Genomic DNA, 14,863 nt, shown 5'->3' on the forward strand with positions numbered 1-14,863 from the left:
GACATGGCAAAGTATTTAATGTCTGTAGGTGGGCCTCACCCTCCCAATCCTGTTGCGATTCGATAGCCTCTCCAAACTGGTAGTACCAGAGAAAACATGGGCACTTTTTCCCAGCAGAGTTCGAAAACCATTAAGGCCCGAGTTCTCTTGACTTTGAAGTGATTGCAGATGAGGTCTTTCCACAGCATGCCTCAGGCCTCTCTGCTCAAGGAAAAAAAGCCCCCCAGTTCTACAGGGCTCTTGAGGTCTTCTGTTCTTCTGCAGCCTGGCGCTGGGAGCTGCGCCGCTGGAAATAGTGGTAGGCTCGGACACTGCAGAGGTAGCCCCCATACACAGTGAGGAGCATCATGGAGGTGGAGAAGGTCTTGTAGCCAATGTCAGCTAGCTGCTTGGCAGTTGGCATGTTGTCCCCTACAAAGACAGACTGGATTTAGGCCCAAGGATAAGGCCTCATCTGCCCAGCCCACTTCCCTGGTTAAGGCCATTCTATAACTTCTGCATCCTGCTTAGTCTGTCTGTACTCTATTCTGAATGGCTCCTACACGTACGCAGAGTCTCATACTGAAAGATATTGTTTGAGAACTCTGAGATTCAAAAGGACAAATAAAGTCTGCTTACAAGATACAGAAACACACCTGGAACCAGGTACAGCTGAATCACATCACAGCTAACACCTGGTTCTCCAAGTTTATGGAAGTGACAGGTATGAACCACCTGGAAAAGTTTTTAATTGGTACATTACTTTAGGCACACGCCAGTTTTCTGGCTAGCAGGGAATTAATGAAGTAGCCAGGGATTAAAGATTAGAAGTGAATTATTCTCTCTAGGAAGATCAAATGAGAGCCTTCTAGGCAATATCCAATTCACTTCCCCTTAAAACAATCTTTTCACGGTGCTTAAGTTCCCAGGTTAGCCTTCAAGCATCTGTTTAAGTCATAATATACTTGAAATTGTGCCAACAGTATGTTTACATTATTCAATCAGACATAACTTTCTCCAGCATTAATTCTAAGTTCCAAACAACACCAAGAACCTATCCCAAGGGCTAAAAGAAACTTACGGAATCCCCAACAAATCGTTAACTCACATTTGCATGAGATAAATTACTTCTAATTGAATCATTCCCTGGATATTCTGAGCTAGGGAACAAGAAAGTTTTGAATGGGAATCTCTCATCTTGAACAAAACATTCCTCAATTTGGGACTATGACTATGTTCTTAAGCTCGTCTCTGCTGAGGGAATTAAAATCGAAAGACTGGGTTGGAGGGTATAGCTCAAGTGGTAGAGCTCATGCTTAGCATGCATGAGGTCCTGGGTTCAATCCCCAGTACCTCCATTAAAAAAATAATAATGGTAACTAAATAAAAATAAACCTAATTACCTCCCCCCACCCCCCAAAAAAAGTTTATTAAAAAATTTTAAAAATTAAATTAAAAGACTGAATAGGTTAAGAGTCAAGAATCTGAAAGAAGAAAAGCTCAAGATTAGCTGGGTTAGGGGGTCAGCAGCTGGGTGAGATATCTAAGTGCTTCTCAGACTGACTCCCACGGGCTGAACACTGCCTTTGAGCCAGTTCTTGAAGGTGGATCCCACGATGAGCTGACTCACAGCTTCCTTGAATTATAATTCCATGTGACTGTGGAAAGTGACATTAAATAATGTCAGAGGAAGAAAATCAAATGGCACAGGTTCAAGAAGAGAAAGGGTTATATTCAGGTTATCTGAGGTTTGACAGAACCCCAAGCTGTGAGACAGTAAGAAAACAGAGAGCAGAACACTAAGGTAATAAACAAGCTCCCTGCAAAGAGACCTGCAGCCTTCATCCTCCCTCTCACTTATTCTTTCTCTTGGCTAAGAGAGTGACAGAAGAACTACTGACAGATGTAATTTTGGTGTCGAGAACCTCACTTCCTTCTCTTGTCTCATCCAACCTGAGATTTCTCCTATTTTCAAAGTAATGAAAACTCTTCACAGACCCTGATCTAAGGCAGGGCAGTATAAAAGGAGAAGACAGATGCAGAAGTTATTCTGGAAATAGAACAAGGTTTATTAACTGAACGGGTTAGGGAAAAGCTGAAAATATCTCTAAGTTAACAAATTAGGAAACTTTATAGAGTGGGATACTGTTAATAGAAAAAGGAAAGAAGAAACAGGTGTGTGTCACCATGTGTGTATGGGGATGGTGGTGGCAGTGTCAGTCAAGATGATGAATAGAGTTTTGGACATGTTAAAGTTAAGATGCTCCATACAACATTCATGCGATGTATGTCAGGCAGATGGATATGCAAATGTGGGCAGATTTGGGAAAAGAGGCCAGGCTACAGCCACAGATGGGACTAACAAGTGACATCAAAGCAGAGGATAAAACCAAAGAGAGAGAAGCCAAGAGAACACCAGTTTGAAGGAAAACAATTAGGGAAAGAAAATTCCAGAAATACCTGGGAGGCTTTTTCATTTAACTACAATAGTGATTGAAAATCACTGCTGTATCAAGTCCCAGCCACTGACAAGAGATATGTTGTATCTTTCGGGTGTACTGGGCCAGAATGAAAGTTGGGAAACACTACTGCAAAGTTAAGTGCCATGAAGATTGGTCAGATGGGATCACTAGATGGGAATAGGTGACTAGGCTACAGATAAACCTAGGACAGAACTCAATTTAATGACTGAACTGGAACAGGCATTAAGTGAAAAACACAGATTCTGAGCCAGGGCCCCAGCAAGCCCATGTATCTATTCATTTTCCTGGGACGGAGAGAAAAATGGATCATAACCCACTCTCACTCCAAAGGTAAAAACTGATAGTCTTGTGATTTGCTGGTTAAAGAAATGGGAGTGATAGGGCAGCAACTTGAGAAGGGAACAAGAACAAGTAAATTCTAGTTTTGTTTTGCTTATTGATAAGGAGATTTCACTATATTTTAGAGGGGAAGACCCTGATGGCTCAAGCGAGGGAAGAAGTGAGGTGGGTAGGATGGAACAAGAAGATCCAGGATGGCCCAGGAAAAGATGAAATTAGAAGTCCAGGTAGCCCCTATCCATTAAATCACTGATGTCTCAAAAACAAACCAAAAGGAAGTCCAGGTGGAAGGATTAAACTTGGAAATTTAGAAAACTTTCGAGGTTAGCAGGAAAACATTCTCACCTGAGGGACATCCATTTTCTCAACAAAGCTCAATGCTGGGTCTGTTACCGGGTTAGACCAAAGCTTTCAAAAAAACGGGGGTAGGAGCAAGAACCATTACGGGAAATGCCATAGGGGTGCAATCTGCAAAAGTTATGTGGCTCTCCTCTTTTTCTGCTCCCTAAACATGAGAGGACCTCAAGACTCAGGTTTCTCCTCCGGAAAACTCATTTCCTCAAATGGGCCCATCCACTTCCGCTTAGATATTACTCATATTATTGATTCATCTATTTACTCGCGCTATGAAGGCCGCAAAGAGCATGGCTTCTATCTCAAAGGACCTTATGGTCTGCTAGGGATAAGCTTTGCATCCCAAATTCTGTTAGATGAAGTGGAAGACGGCGTGACCAGAAGAGAAGAGGCACTATGAGAGTTCAGAGACAAGGTGGGGGCTCAAGAAGTGTCAGCAGAAAAGCAGGAGGGTCGAGGTACAGCTGTCGTTTTAGAAGGGTGGACAGGATTTACACCAGCAGAGAAGAGGTAGGGGAGAGCATTCCAGGAATTGAAAGCAGCAAAGGAATGGAGCTAGATAATCGATAACCACGAAGAGTGCCCGGAAAGCCGGGGCGCAGCAGACTGCAAAGCGAGGACGGGTCAGAGCGTGGAGGGCCAAGACGCGCGGGTGGAATCAAGGTCTGACCGGAGGCCACGGCCGCAAGGAGCTTGTTGGGTCGGAAGCAGCGTAGACCGCTACTTGCGGTCCGCTGCGCAGAGTACACGGGGAACTCAAGGGCGCCGAAGTCCGAATACTAGGCATGAAAGGTTGCGATAAACAAAGGCCGGCCCGAGCCGGCGCGCCTCAGCCGACAGGCGGCCCCGGTTCGGGCCTGGCGGACGGCGTACCTGGATGCTGCCGCTCCCTTCCGTCCAGCCGAGGCCTCCAGTCAACACGACCTATTGGCGCAGGCGGAAGCAGTACCCAAGACCAGACAAGCGAGGGTAACGGCCCAGGAACAACCGTGAATGCGGAGGCGCTATTGGTGCGGAAAGTCTTCCTTTCTCCCTCCACCCTCCCCACTTACCCTCTAGGATTCGGCTCCCGAAGCGAGCAAAGTCCCAGCGCGTCAGACGCAGCGCAACCCAGCCCACTGAGGCGGGAGCCCGTGAGGGCCGCAGCTTCTGTTGGTTGCAGCCTTTGAACTTCCGGCTTCCGGGTCAGTCACCCCTATTACGCATCCTCAGATGAGCCTTCCTCTCAGAGAGGCCCGTTGAATTCTGGGGGTTGTAGTCATTCGTCATTGAGAAACGCTCTTTGGCTACCCAAGCTTTGGAAGCGGAAATTATAGGATACTCAGTCAAGACAGAAAAGACAGTCTTTCTTTCCAACCAGAGCCAACCAATCCCCAGCCTATGACACGGTGACGTCCCCGGTAGCTAGGTAAGTTCTCTCGGGAGTCAGGCCTCTGGAGGGGGCTGCGCGCCTCCTAGAGCTTAGAGCTGCCCTCTTCCCTGCGGTCCGGCTTCAGCCGAGCTCAGGTAGGAACCCGACCAGCACCGCAAAGGCCTGGACCGCAGAGGATGCGGCAGGTTTGGCCATTGTCACGGAGTGGGCACAAGGGTCGAATCTCCATAACGATTCTGTCCCGTATATGACCTCCACGCTTGGAGGCGGCGTGATAAAGCCCCAAAAAGCGCCAGGAAGGGGTTGGAGCGGATTGGGGGGGGGAGGGGTTGCCATTGGGGGTGGGAAACTGCGTGGGCACCCTAGCTAGGGGCCAAGAGTAGCTGGGATGATTAAGGAAGTACTTTTTTGCCCCCATTTTTCCTACAGTATAAGTGAAAACAATATACATCCCACGACACAGCACAGCTTACGCATTGCCACAGGCACTCAGCTCCCTTCCCCAACCTGTTTCTGGAGAAACCACGCTTTATTGGGTATACAAGTAGGCCTGTTAGAAGGCCTCCCATTCAGTTAGCTGTGGGGTAAACAAACGTAGGCAAAGATTTTTAACTATCTAAGAGGGTCGCAGCTGCAGCCTTGGGAAAGGAGCTGTCTTTCTGCCCCAAATTTGACCTCCTGGGGAGGCAGCTCAAGATCCAGTCAGTGTCAGAACCTGGGCCCAGCTAGATCTGGGGTGACTGTGCCCCTCACTCCCGCTGCCTGATCTAGACAGCTCTGGCCTTCACTGGTAAGACTTTTCAAGAGCTAGTGGCAGAGAGGAGCCTACCTCCCTGGTTTGTTGGGGAGTAAGGGAGGGTTAACGTAATGCCAGCCAGAGCCACAGTGTGCCAGGTGCTGCCACACAGGAAGCTGAGACCCTCTGTTGGACGTGACAGGAGCCCTCGGGCACTATTTATAGCCAGGGGCCCAAGCTGCTGACCTGTGACATTCCCCTGCTGCCATTCCATCCTGCAGCAAGGCCAGTGCAAAGGACACTCCTCTCCCTCCTCCCCTTCCTGTTCTACCCTCACCCCAGGAGTAGGGAGGTTTGAATTTTTTATCTCCTCCATGAGTTTCCCAGTTTCTGAGGTGCTGAAGCGTCAATGCCTCATGAGAAGGCCTTCAGGTGACAAAGGAGAGCTGGCCTTGGAATGTCAGGACCACCAACATGGGGACCTGCTCACCCTCCCTTACCCAGTCTCTGGCCCCCGGGCCTCCAGATACTGGAGCTGGTTAGCTGGGGGTAGCTGAGAACTAGGTACAGGGTTTGGGAGGAGGTAAAGGGTGGATCCAAGATGTCCTGGGGAGACAGCAGCAGGAGGGACCCAGCTAACACCTCCCCCACATTGGACCTGTGAACAGAGGCAGAGCAAATACGAAGGTCACAGGGAGCAGTGATCTGAGCCTGCTATGAAAAGGTGTAGCTCTGTCAGCAGATTAAGTTCCTGCTCCCCAAAGAGGGTGCTGGCGGGGAGGGTGAGAAAGGCTTGGAAAGGTCACACATGGTAGGGAGGAGCTGGCAAAGAACTAGGTACCAGGAAGTTCCAGGGGAGAAGGACAAGCCCCAAGGCTGAGATGCCAGCGTGGCAGCAACTCTGGTGCCAGGGCAGCCCAAGGGAGGGGGAAAGGGGATGACCAGAGGTTTCTGGGGACACAGATGTTGCTAGGAGAAACTAGAAGGGTTTTTTTTTTGAAATCTTTGTATTTTGTTAACAAACACTGAGATCCATTGATGCTGTGTGGGGCCTGGCAGAGGTCAGAGCAAAGGGGTCCCTGGGCCTATGTCGCTCAAAATCCAGACCCCTACCTAACAACCCCTTAGCACATCCTTCTTGCAGCTGAGATACTTCTTTAGCCACTTAACTGGGCTTGGGGACAGGATTCCTGGTCTATGTGAGGCAGCAGTGGGCAGCCCTTGCCATGCCTCCCTCTCCCTCCCCACTCTCCCTACACACCCAAAGCAGGCAGCACAGGGGCTTGATCCCTTCCAGGGGACAGGGAGAATGCCCCACATCTGGAGAGGGACTAGGCAGCTCCATTTCTGGTGAGATGTGTTGGCAAGAGGCTGCAGGCTGATTGGTGCTTCAGGATCTCCAGGCAGGTAGTTGGGCCCAGAGCGTCCTGTCCTCCAGTGAAAAGCTGAGAAGAGGGTGCATCGTGGGGAGTCTCAGAGATCCTGGTGACCAGGCACCCCAAGCTTCTCCCTGTCTCCACTGGGGTAAAGAAGCTGCCTGGCCTGGGCCCCGGCCCCGCTCACAGATGTTCTGGATGATTCTGCAGGTAGCGGATGAATTCACCCACTGGCTGATTCTCATAGCATGTCTTGTACACAGCCGTGAACAGAGGGAACCTAGAACGGGGAAGGACAGACCCAGCTTGACCTCCAGGTACACCCCCAACCCCTTCCACTCCCCATCCACCCCTAACCCTCCACTTCCTACTCTCCCACCTTTGAGATCAGGCAGACTCTGGCTCCCAGTTTCCAACTGCTGAGAATTTGAACTTCCTATCCCTAGGTTTTAGGGTCAGGTTTTTAATTGCCCTGCTCTCTATCATATTGAACTTGCGTGCATGATTCACTGGCATGAATTTCTTGTTCCAGCTGAGCAAGCCACTTAACCTCTCTGAGCCTCAGTATCATCAACTTTAAAAGGAGCCAATAAAACAAAGCAGTGAAGAAGTGATTATTATGTGAAGGTGCTCAATAAATGCCGGTTTCCTTCTTTCCATCTTCTTGTCTGGGCTGCTCCCTTCACTAGGAGGGTTTACCCTGGTCAGCCGTGAGTTGATCTTCTGAACCTGTTTCATACTCTTATTCTACGATTCTTTCTCAGACTAACAGAGCTCTGCTCTGATCAGCCCGTCACCCCCACTGTCTTTGTGCTCTGAAAAGGAGCACCTTGAAGCAGAGACTGTCCCCACACCTCAGCACCCAGGACAGGATTCAGGGGACAGAAGGGTTGGCCTTGGAGAAGGGGCTTAGGCTGGGGGTGATGGACAGAGAAGCAGAACAGTCAGAAGAGCTTATTTCTGCTGCCCCAGAGCTCCAACCCCCAGAGCAGAGGACAAGGAGGAGATGACAGAAGGGAGGCCTTGCAGAGGGGTCCAAACAATGTGGTATAAAGAGCACTAGACTGGAAAGAGTTCAAAGACAATGAACTAGCTGAGGGACAGTGGGCATACCAGGCTCCCTCCAAGCTTTCGGCTCTGTCTGTAAACCTAAGGTAACATTTCCCTCTCTGCCCACTTCACAGATTGAGGAGGGTTCAGAAAGATGATGACCAGGGACAGCACTTCTGGCCATAGTTCCATCAGTGGGGCTGGGGCAGACACTTACTTGTCCACCAGGCCCTTTTGCTGGAGGATGCTGTGTAGCTCCCGGGCTGTCTGGGGCCCCTGCAGCTTCTGCCCATTCAGCATCTCTTTCTCTAGCTGCTCAATGGGCTGTGAAGAAAACAGGACGGGCAGATGGAAATGGGAGATGAGGGCTGTCAGTGTGGGTTGGAGAGTCTGGAGCTTGGGTAGGAGGTGGGGTCTTAAGAGGAAAGAAAGGCTAGAAATGTTCACAACAATCTTAATGTTTGTGCTCAAGAGACACCTCAAGCCAAGCTCCTCTGCCTTGACACTTACAGGGCCCACCCTCTGTTCTCCGTTTCCCCAGGGCCCACCTTTCCTGTTCGGGCGAAGGCCTCAGCCACCTTGCGGTTCCGCCCTCCGTAGCAGGTAGTGATGAGGTCAGCAACACCACAGCTCTCCAAGAAGGTGGCAGAGGACACAGGGCCGCTGCAGAAGAGCTTGGCGAAGGCGATCATCTCCATGAGCCCCAGTCGGATCACTGCTGCCTTGGTGTTGTCACCGAAGCCCAGCCCATCACAGAAGCCAGCCCCCACGGCCACTATGTTCTTTGGGGAGTGGAGTCACAGGTGAGAAAGGATCCCCTCCCAGAGGCCCCACTTGGAGCTCTCAGCACCTGCTTCATGCTCCATCCATCAGCCATGATATATGCACTGAATAAATGAAGCAAGCCGGAGGTGGCGCTCCTCAGCTGTATCCACCTCTTGGCTTTCCCGCTTGCTGTGCTCCCTTCCTTTACCCTGGGCTTGTGCTTCTTAGTTCCCCAACCCTGCCATGTACTCTGTCCTTGAATAAACCAATCTTCTGTTTAGCTGACCCTTACATCCATGACTATTCTGTTTTGCGTCTCTGATATCCATCCATAGCTCTGTCCAGGATCCAGCGTTCTGACCATCAGTCTAACCTGGTGTCCTGGACATCCTGTCTCCAATTAGCCTGGGTGCTCCCCCGAGGCATCTTCTCTTCCCCCTGGACCACCCCTTGGTGCCAGGGATTGGGATGTCCTACAAGGGGCTATAGGGGAAAGGAAGAAGGGGGCCCAATGTCTGGTGATAAGTAATCAGCAGGCCCGAGTGATCCTGGCCTTGCTTCTGCAGTTCTTCCCACTTGTATGGGACTTGGTGGGGAAGGGGAGCAACTGCCCAAGTGAAAGCGTGGTGTACCTTGTATAGCTAAGCCAGGCCTTCTTTCAGGACCTTCTCCCCACCCCATAACGGCCTCTGTACCCCTCTCACCTTTAAGGCTCCACAGATCTCTACTGTATCCACCTCTTGCACCACCGTGATGCGGAAGTTGAGTGTCTGCATCAGTTCTTTCAGAAGCTGTCCCTGGGCCAGGTCCTTGCACCCTGAAGTGGGGAGGGGGTAAAGCTTTAAGCAGGGGTGGGGTGATCTTGACTCTTAATCCCACACCTGCCCTAAGCAGGGCCTGCAGCTGTTTCCCTAGGGGTGCCCCAGCCCTCCCTCACCTCTGACGCTTGGGTCTCCTTCCTTTGCTTGCCTTGAGAACATAGCTAAGTGGGTGGGGACTAGAGCATGGTGAGGGAATGTAACTGAAGTTGCATTATGTATGTGGGTGCGGGGTGGGGTGTCTCACCAATGGTTGTCTCACAGAACTTGTCATCAGCCACCTCGCTGGCAATGTTGGCCCCCATCAGCACGCTCATGGGGATGCCAAGGCGCTCCCCAATCACTTCAGAGATGAGCTTCAGCCCGCGGGGGCCCTCGTCTACCCCCTGGGCACAGGATGGAACTTAGGCCAGGTGCCCTTTATCCCCAACTGACAGCTTCCCATCCAGAAATCCTGCCCCTTCCAAATCCACTGTTCATCAGTGTCCCCCAAAGGTCCTCCCCAATTCCAGCCTAGCCAAAGCTTGCTGTGAGGAAGGTAGGCAGCATGTGAAAACGAATCCATCTGAACACTCCTTCCACAACCTATTTCTCCAAGGCATCCCCCCTACATCCCTAAACAGCCCACTCCTGAATATCCCAAACCAACTCCCATCCCAGCCACTGCTCCAAACCAAATTCCCTTAACTCCTCAAACCAGTACGCTTCTCATATCCCTCAGGCACCCCTTTTACACCTTGTAAACTCCCCAAGATATCTGCTTCTAAACCGATCTCTTATCTACCCCAACGAACCTCCCCTTCCCGATGGCCCCCAGCGTGTTTCTGAAGCCTTCCCAAAGCCAACTCCTCCCTTCACTCCAGAAAACTCCTGCCCTACTTCTGCTGTTTCCTGTTTGTCTCACTTCAGCCACCTTGAGCCCCATAACAATTAGCTGCACCCCCATCCACACGATGGTGTCCCTGGCACCTTAATAAGGGATATGCCAATGGCATCTGCCTTCAGGTGGCCCTTGAGTTGATCACAGATCTTGCCAATGAATTGATGGGGCACTACGAAGATCAGGATGTCAGCATCTGCTGCAGCCTGGACCACATCTGGGACAGCCACCTGTGGGGATGACCAGTGCTCAAGGGCTTGACATACTTCATCTAGCCCCTGTGGAAGCCCATTCAGGAGATCTAGGAGCCAAAGAGTGAGGCTACTGGGGGAGAAGGAAGGGCAGTTTGGGGGCTGAATCTGGAAGGGCTGAACTTGGAGGAATAAGACACTCTATTCCCTCCCCCTAGCCATCCTTCCCTCTAAGTTCCAGCTGTCCTGGGCTCTTAAGGACTCCTGGAAACCTCCTCCCAGCACTCTCCTAGCTCTTGGCTGTGGGACAGTGAGAGAGGCCAAAGGAGGTCTGGGCTTGGCAGGAGGAACAGGCCAAGTGCGATTTCATCACCCTGCTCCTTACGGCCCCCAACTGGGAAGGGAGAGCCCCAGTTTTCCTATCTTCCCTGCTTCCTCTTTCCGGGTGGGGAGTAAACCACATGGATTTGACCAAAGATCTTAAGTCCAAGGAGCAGCCTCCACATTTGCTAATAACCCAGTGAATGAGTAACAGGGTTAGAGCCTGAGGCAGGCACAACCCGGACCCCAAGTCTGGGAGCCAGAGAACCTGTCTTTGGTTGCCATGGAGACCAACTTCCTCATCCTCTCCCCTCCTTTTCCTGCTTGGGAGCCCATGGGATCGGGTAGAGATGCAAAGGGATGCACTCAGGTTCTCCTTAGTCCCAGAAAGTGCCTGGGGAGCAGTTTGGGGACTGTGCACAGGGGTGCCCTGTGCCTGATGTAACCCTCCCGAGATGCTTCCCAAGTCCAGGTGGCACTTGAAATGGTCCCCTCCTGGCAGGAAGCTCCCCCTCCACTTCCCTCTCTCTTCCTTGCAGGGTGTTGGGGCTTACCACGTTGGCGGGCAGCTTGTGCCCTGGCAGGTACTTGACATTCTCATGCTGTGTGTTGATGATCTCTGTCAGCTTTCTGCCCCCAACGTCTTCCTCAAACACCCACATGGTCACCCGTGGGTCAAAGCCTGCCAGCTGGGCTGCATTGCCACCCACAATCTTGGCAATGGCTGAGCCCCTGGCAGGAGGAGGAGCACAGACAGAGGAGTGGGAGCGTGAGGGAGGAATGATGGTAAGGGAGGGGACAGTGCTCCACCTGAGGATATCACAGCAGCCACCAGATTTACCTGCCACCTTCCCTGTCACCCCCTCCTCTGTGACACTGTATCCCTAGTGACCCAGCAGTAGAAAGGAGACTCAGTCTACCTTACACTTTGCTGCTGGAGAAGGGGGCCAGCGTTCTGATCTCCCCACCGCCCCCAATCCCAAGCAGCTTTTCAGGCAGGGAACACTCTGGAGGCTCCCCTCCTGTGGCGAACAGGTGCAACTGCCCGAGAAGGCAAGGGCCAGGAGAGGTTTGGCAACCATCTGTCCTGTGGGGGTAGGCACAGAAGACAGCAACAGGGGTGGAGCAGGAATCGGGGGCATTTCCTACCCACTATCTAACTCCTGCCCACCAAGCCTCCCTCCTATCCTCCTGGATACTCAGGGGAACCTCCCCTCCCTCCACCCACAGCCCCTGACAGCGCTGCTTACCAGTTGCCAGAGCCTACAATGCAGACTTTCTTGCTGGCCATGGTGCCGCTTCTCGCTCCTCTGCCTGAACTGCCGGCTGGGTGCCACTCTCCCCAGCTCCTCTGCCAACTGGGAGCATATAACCCCGACACACGTGGGTGCAGCCAAGCCCCGCCCTCCAGGGGAGGGTGGGGAGGCGGGGACCCAGGGAGCCGGGGAGAGTCTGGCAGAGCCAGGGAAAGGGGATAAAAGAGTGGGGACAGGTGGGGAACAGGAATGAGGCAGACCAGGCCCGGTTTTCCTTTTAGGTTCCCTAACTGACAGTGCTGACGAGCTTCTTCCCTTGGCCCCAGCAATGGTCTCATTTTGAAGTCTGCCAAGAGCAAGCCCAGATAAGAAGCAGGTGGCTGGTCCTCTTCGTTCCTTTCTGTCCCCCAGCACTGGAACAAATTGTATTCAGTCCTAGCAGCAGATACAGGAAAGCTTTCTTTTTCAAATCGCCCTGCATATCCTCCCAGGACCCCCAAAACTGCTCTACAGGTTTGTCCTCTACAAGTGACAGGGAGCACCTGTGACTGGCCCCACACTAGCTCCACCGCAGTGCCATGGGTGAGTGAGGTGGGTGGGTGTGGGCCCACTCGACAAGATAAGACCACATAAGGGGTAACGGCCTCCTTTGGGGGCAATCCAACCCAAGGATAAGAGACTCCAGGAGCCTGAGAAACAAGGTCCTCTCAGGGACTCACCAGTGGGACTCTCCTCTCCTCAGAGGATCCCCACCTGAGTGTCTTCCAGGAAAGGAGGCTGGGAAAGGTCATTGTTAAGGGGCTCTGATGCCAAGTGGCCCCCAATTCTTTTGCAGACTCTGGGCTTAAGGATGAGGATAGGAGAGAAAAGAAGGCAGCCCAGGTGGTCACTGTCCTTGACAGGCTTTGAGCTTCCTTCACCTCTTTCTCGGGTTTCCAAGCTACCACACTAGGGACTCCCTTAGGTTAGTGACTAGTTTGCAGAAGCCAAAAACTGGAAGGGAGGCAGGACTTGGGGCATCTGTGACCTCTGTGGAGATTTGTGGTCTCAGATGCTGTAATTGAGATTAACTGGGGTGTGTGATTTTGGGGGAAGGGAGGATGGAAAAAACACATTGAGCAATTCAAGGCTCCATGCTGCCCACAGCAATCTGTTGGACTAAGAGGGGAAGCTCTGGTTTCTAGGCTGATGTGGAGAGTGGGGCAAAGGCCCCTAACACTCCAGCTGTCTGAGAACCTTGGCCTAGAAGGCAGATACCACTGTGTGCTCACGTGCTGACCTCCTGGCTTGGCCGACTGCTGAGTGGGTGTTTCCATCCCCCTGGACTGCTGCTGGCTGACAACAGTGATAAGCACTGGGCTGGAGGCAAATCTGTATGCAACCACTGGGTAAGGGTAAGTGACCCTGACGTCAAGATGGGGGAGAAATGGTTTTCTAAGTTCTAGGGACTGCCCAGGAAAAGCCCACCACATTGTACTCCCATGGCCAGGGAGTTCCCATAGGGGGACATACATGAAATCAGTGGTTCATTGTTTCTTTTAGGAACAAAACTGTGCCTACCACAAAGCCAGCCTCCCACAGATCACTGTCATTGCACTGGCACTGTGACAAAGGCACCAGTGCCAGGCTGCCAGCTGGGAGCACTGATTATGGGAGATGGAAAAAGAATGCTTCTGTCCCTGGCACGTATGTCCATGGCACCCAAAGAATGGATGTTTATGCGTAAGATAATGGCTTGTTTTTGCCTAAATGCTTCCATCTCTTATTTTGCCCTACAATCATTTTAAGTAGTATGGAGACAAAGAATTTGTTCATTTATATAGGAATAAAGAGTGTGCAGAGAGGTTCAGAATCGGCTTGTCAGAGGAAGTTATCTGTACCGCTAGAGCTCTTTTTCCCAAGAGCAAACTGTAGATTATTTGCTTGAAATTAATAATGGTTCATCAGCCATTCATTACACATGTAATTAGCCTGGGTAAAAACAGATGCCATTTCAACGTCCTTGACATCAATTTTTTCCACTCCAAGTTATCACCCCCACACACTCTTCTGTTTTCCCTACTGAAGTCTGATAAACCCCCAAGTCCAATTGGGAACAGTGGTTGTATCCTCTGTGGGCCTGACTGCATATAGGCAACACTTGAGTGTCTCATCCATGGAGGCAAAGGTAATTTTTTTAACTACAGCTTTGGAATGTGGTTGCCCTTATCCCATGTTCTAAACTCCCTTTGCGGGTAGAATCACACTAGATAACAGCACAAATGAGAACAGTGAAGAGCCACCACCTGGCAGGCATATTGGAACGAGAGCCGAATTTCATGCTTCTGCTAATGGGAATCAATCATGAGGAAAATCTTCCCAACTCTGTCAACGAGGGGTTGGCTTATGAGGATGGCGGCACAGTACTTCCATGCCGGCCTTAAGGACGGTAACCTTACTCAGGGTGGAGAAGGTGGCAGGTACGAAGAACACAAATGTCTTCAACCCAGACCCGTATGCAGATAGGAGCCCTGAGAACTCCTCTAGAACCAGAGGCTCCAGTTCGTCAAGCCTAAGGGATCACGGCACCCAAGGACACTGCACACAAGGCAGCAGGTGCCCTGGGGGGCTCAGAAGGACAAGGGAGAAGATGGCAGTGCCATTGTCTTGTTAGAACCTTCCTTCACAGGAATTGAGGACAGGACTCTAAGATCCAGGGGCGAATAATCCCAATTGCAACCTGCACCTGGCCTGCCTGGACCACTGGGGCTGACAGAACAAGCTCTAAGGTGAGAACCTGAGGCCCACAAGGTAGAAACCTTGTTTTCCACCATATCCCCAGTGCCTAGAACCACAGCTGGCACACAGCAGGTGCTCAATAAATACCTGTCAAATAAAATGAGCAAACACCATGAGCATGGCTAATGGTATTGGACGAAGAAGCTCAGGGAAGAGCTCTCCCTC

The 14,863-nt window shown here is 51.4% G+C and overlaps 2 protein-coding genes and 1 long non-coding RNA gene across 6 annotated transcripts; 1 reads left to right on the plus strand and 2 right to left on the minus strand.

Annotated features, from left to right (window-relative positions):
• COX14 (cytochrome c oxidase assembly factor COX14) lies at window positions 1–4,352 on the minus strand. Of its 3 annotated transcripts, XM_072972827.1 has the most exons (3): window positions 4,208–4,322; window positions 1,564–1,637; window positions 1–411 (listed from the first exon to the last, which is right to left on the minus strand). In XM_072972827.1, the coding sequence occupies exon 3, from the start codon at window positions 401–403 to the stop codon at window positions 230–232; it is 174 nt and encodes a 57-aa protein (XP_072828928.1). In that variant the 5' UTR covers window positions 404–411; window positions 1,564–1,637; window positions 4,208–4,322; the 3' UTR covers window positions 1–229. The 3 variants fall into 3 exon arrangements, with proteins under 3 accessions (XP_072828928.1, XP_015093590.1, XP_006203022.1); XM_015238104.3 differs by lacking the exon at window positions 1,564–1,637 and having other exon boundaries at window positions 4,208–4,352; XM_006202960.4 differs by lacking the exons at window positions 1,564–1,637; window positions 4,208–4,322 and adding an exon at window positions 4,029–4,181.
• A 55-nt stretch (window positions 4,353–4,407) lies between these two features.
• LOC107033425 (uncharacterized) lies at window positions 4,408–8,739 on the plus strand. 2 transcript variants are annotated; one of them, XR_001458895.3, is made up of 3 exons: window positions 4,408–4,563; window positions 6,850–6,956; window positions 8,231–8,739. It is a non-coding gene; the product is annotated as an uncharacterized lncRNA (long non-coding RNA). The 2 variants fall into 2 exon arrangements; XR_012078348.1 differs by lacking the exon at window positions 4,408–4,563 and adding an exon at window positions 4,573–4,661.
• GPD1 (glycerol-3-phosphate dehydrogenase 1) lies at window positions 5,055–14,663 on the minus strand. The gene is made up of 8 exons (XM_006202958.4): window positions 11,915–14,663; window positions 11,219–11,396; window positions 10,242–10,382; window positions 9,520–9,658; window positions 9,159–9,271; window positions 8,238–8,471; window positions 7,907–8,013; window positions 5,055–6,919 (listed from the first exon to the last, which is right to left on the minus strand). Exons 1-8 carry the CDS (start codon window positions 12,256–12,258, stop codon window positions 6,823–6,825), a joined length of 1,353 nt encoding a protein of 450 aa, XP_006203020.2. The 5' UTR covers window positions 12,259–14,663; the 3' UTR covers window positions 5,055–6,822.
• Between the last annotated feature and the right edge of the window lie 200 nt (window positions 14,664–14,863).

The sequence above is a fragment of the Vicugna pacos genome, chromosome 12 (assembly GCF_048564905.1).
Source record: "Vicugna pacos chromosome 12, VicPac4, whole genome shotgun sequence".
Lineage (NCBI taxonomy): Eukaryota > Metazoa > Chordata > Mammalia > Artiodactyla > Camelidae > Vicugna > Vicugna pacos.

Excerpts from the sequence above, each read along its gene's own strand:
- COX14 (XM_015238104.3), bottom strand. The coding sequence starts at position 403 with ATGCCAACTGCCAAGCAGCTAGCTGACATTGGCTACAAGACCTTCTCC.
- GPD1 (XM_006202958.4), bottom strand. The coding sequence starts at position 12,258 with ATGAGACCATTGCTGGGGCCAAGGGAAGAAGCTCGTCAGCACTGTCAG. Across the intron at positions 10,383-11,218 it reads ACAAGCTGCCCGCCAACGTG|GTGGCTGTCCCAGATGTGGT; the intron begins GTAAGCCCCAAC and ends TCATCCCCACAG. Across the intron at positions 9,272-9,519 it reads GTTCTGTGAGACAACCATTG|GGTGCAAGGACCTGGCCCAG; the intron begins GTGAGACACCCC and ends TCCCCACTTCAG.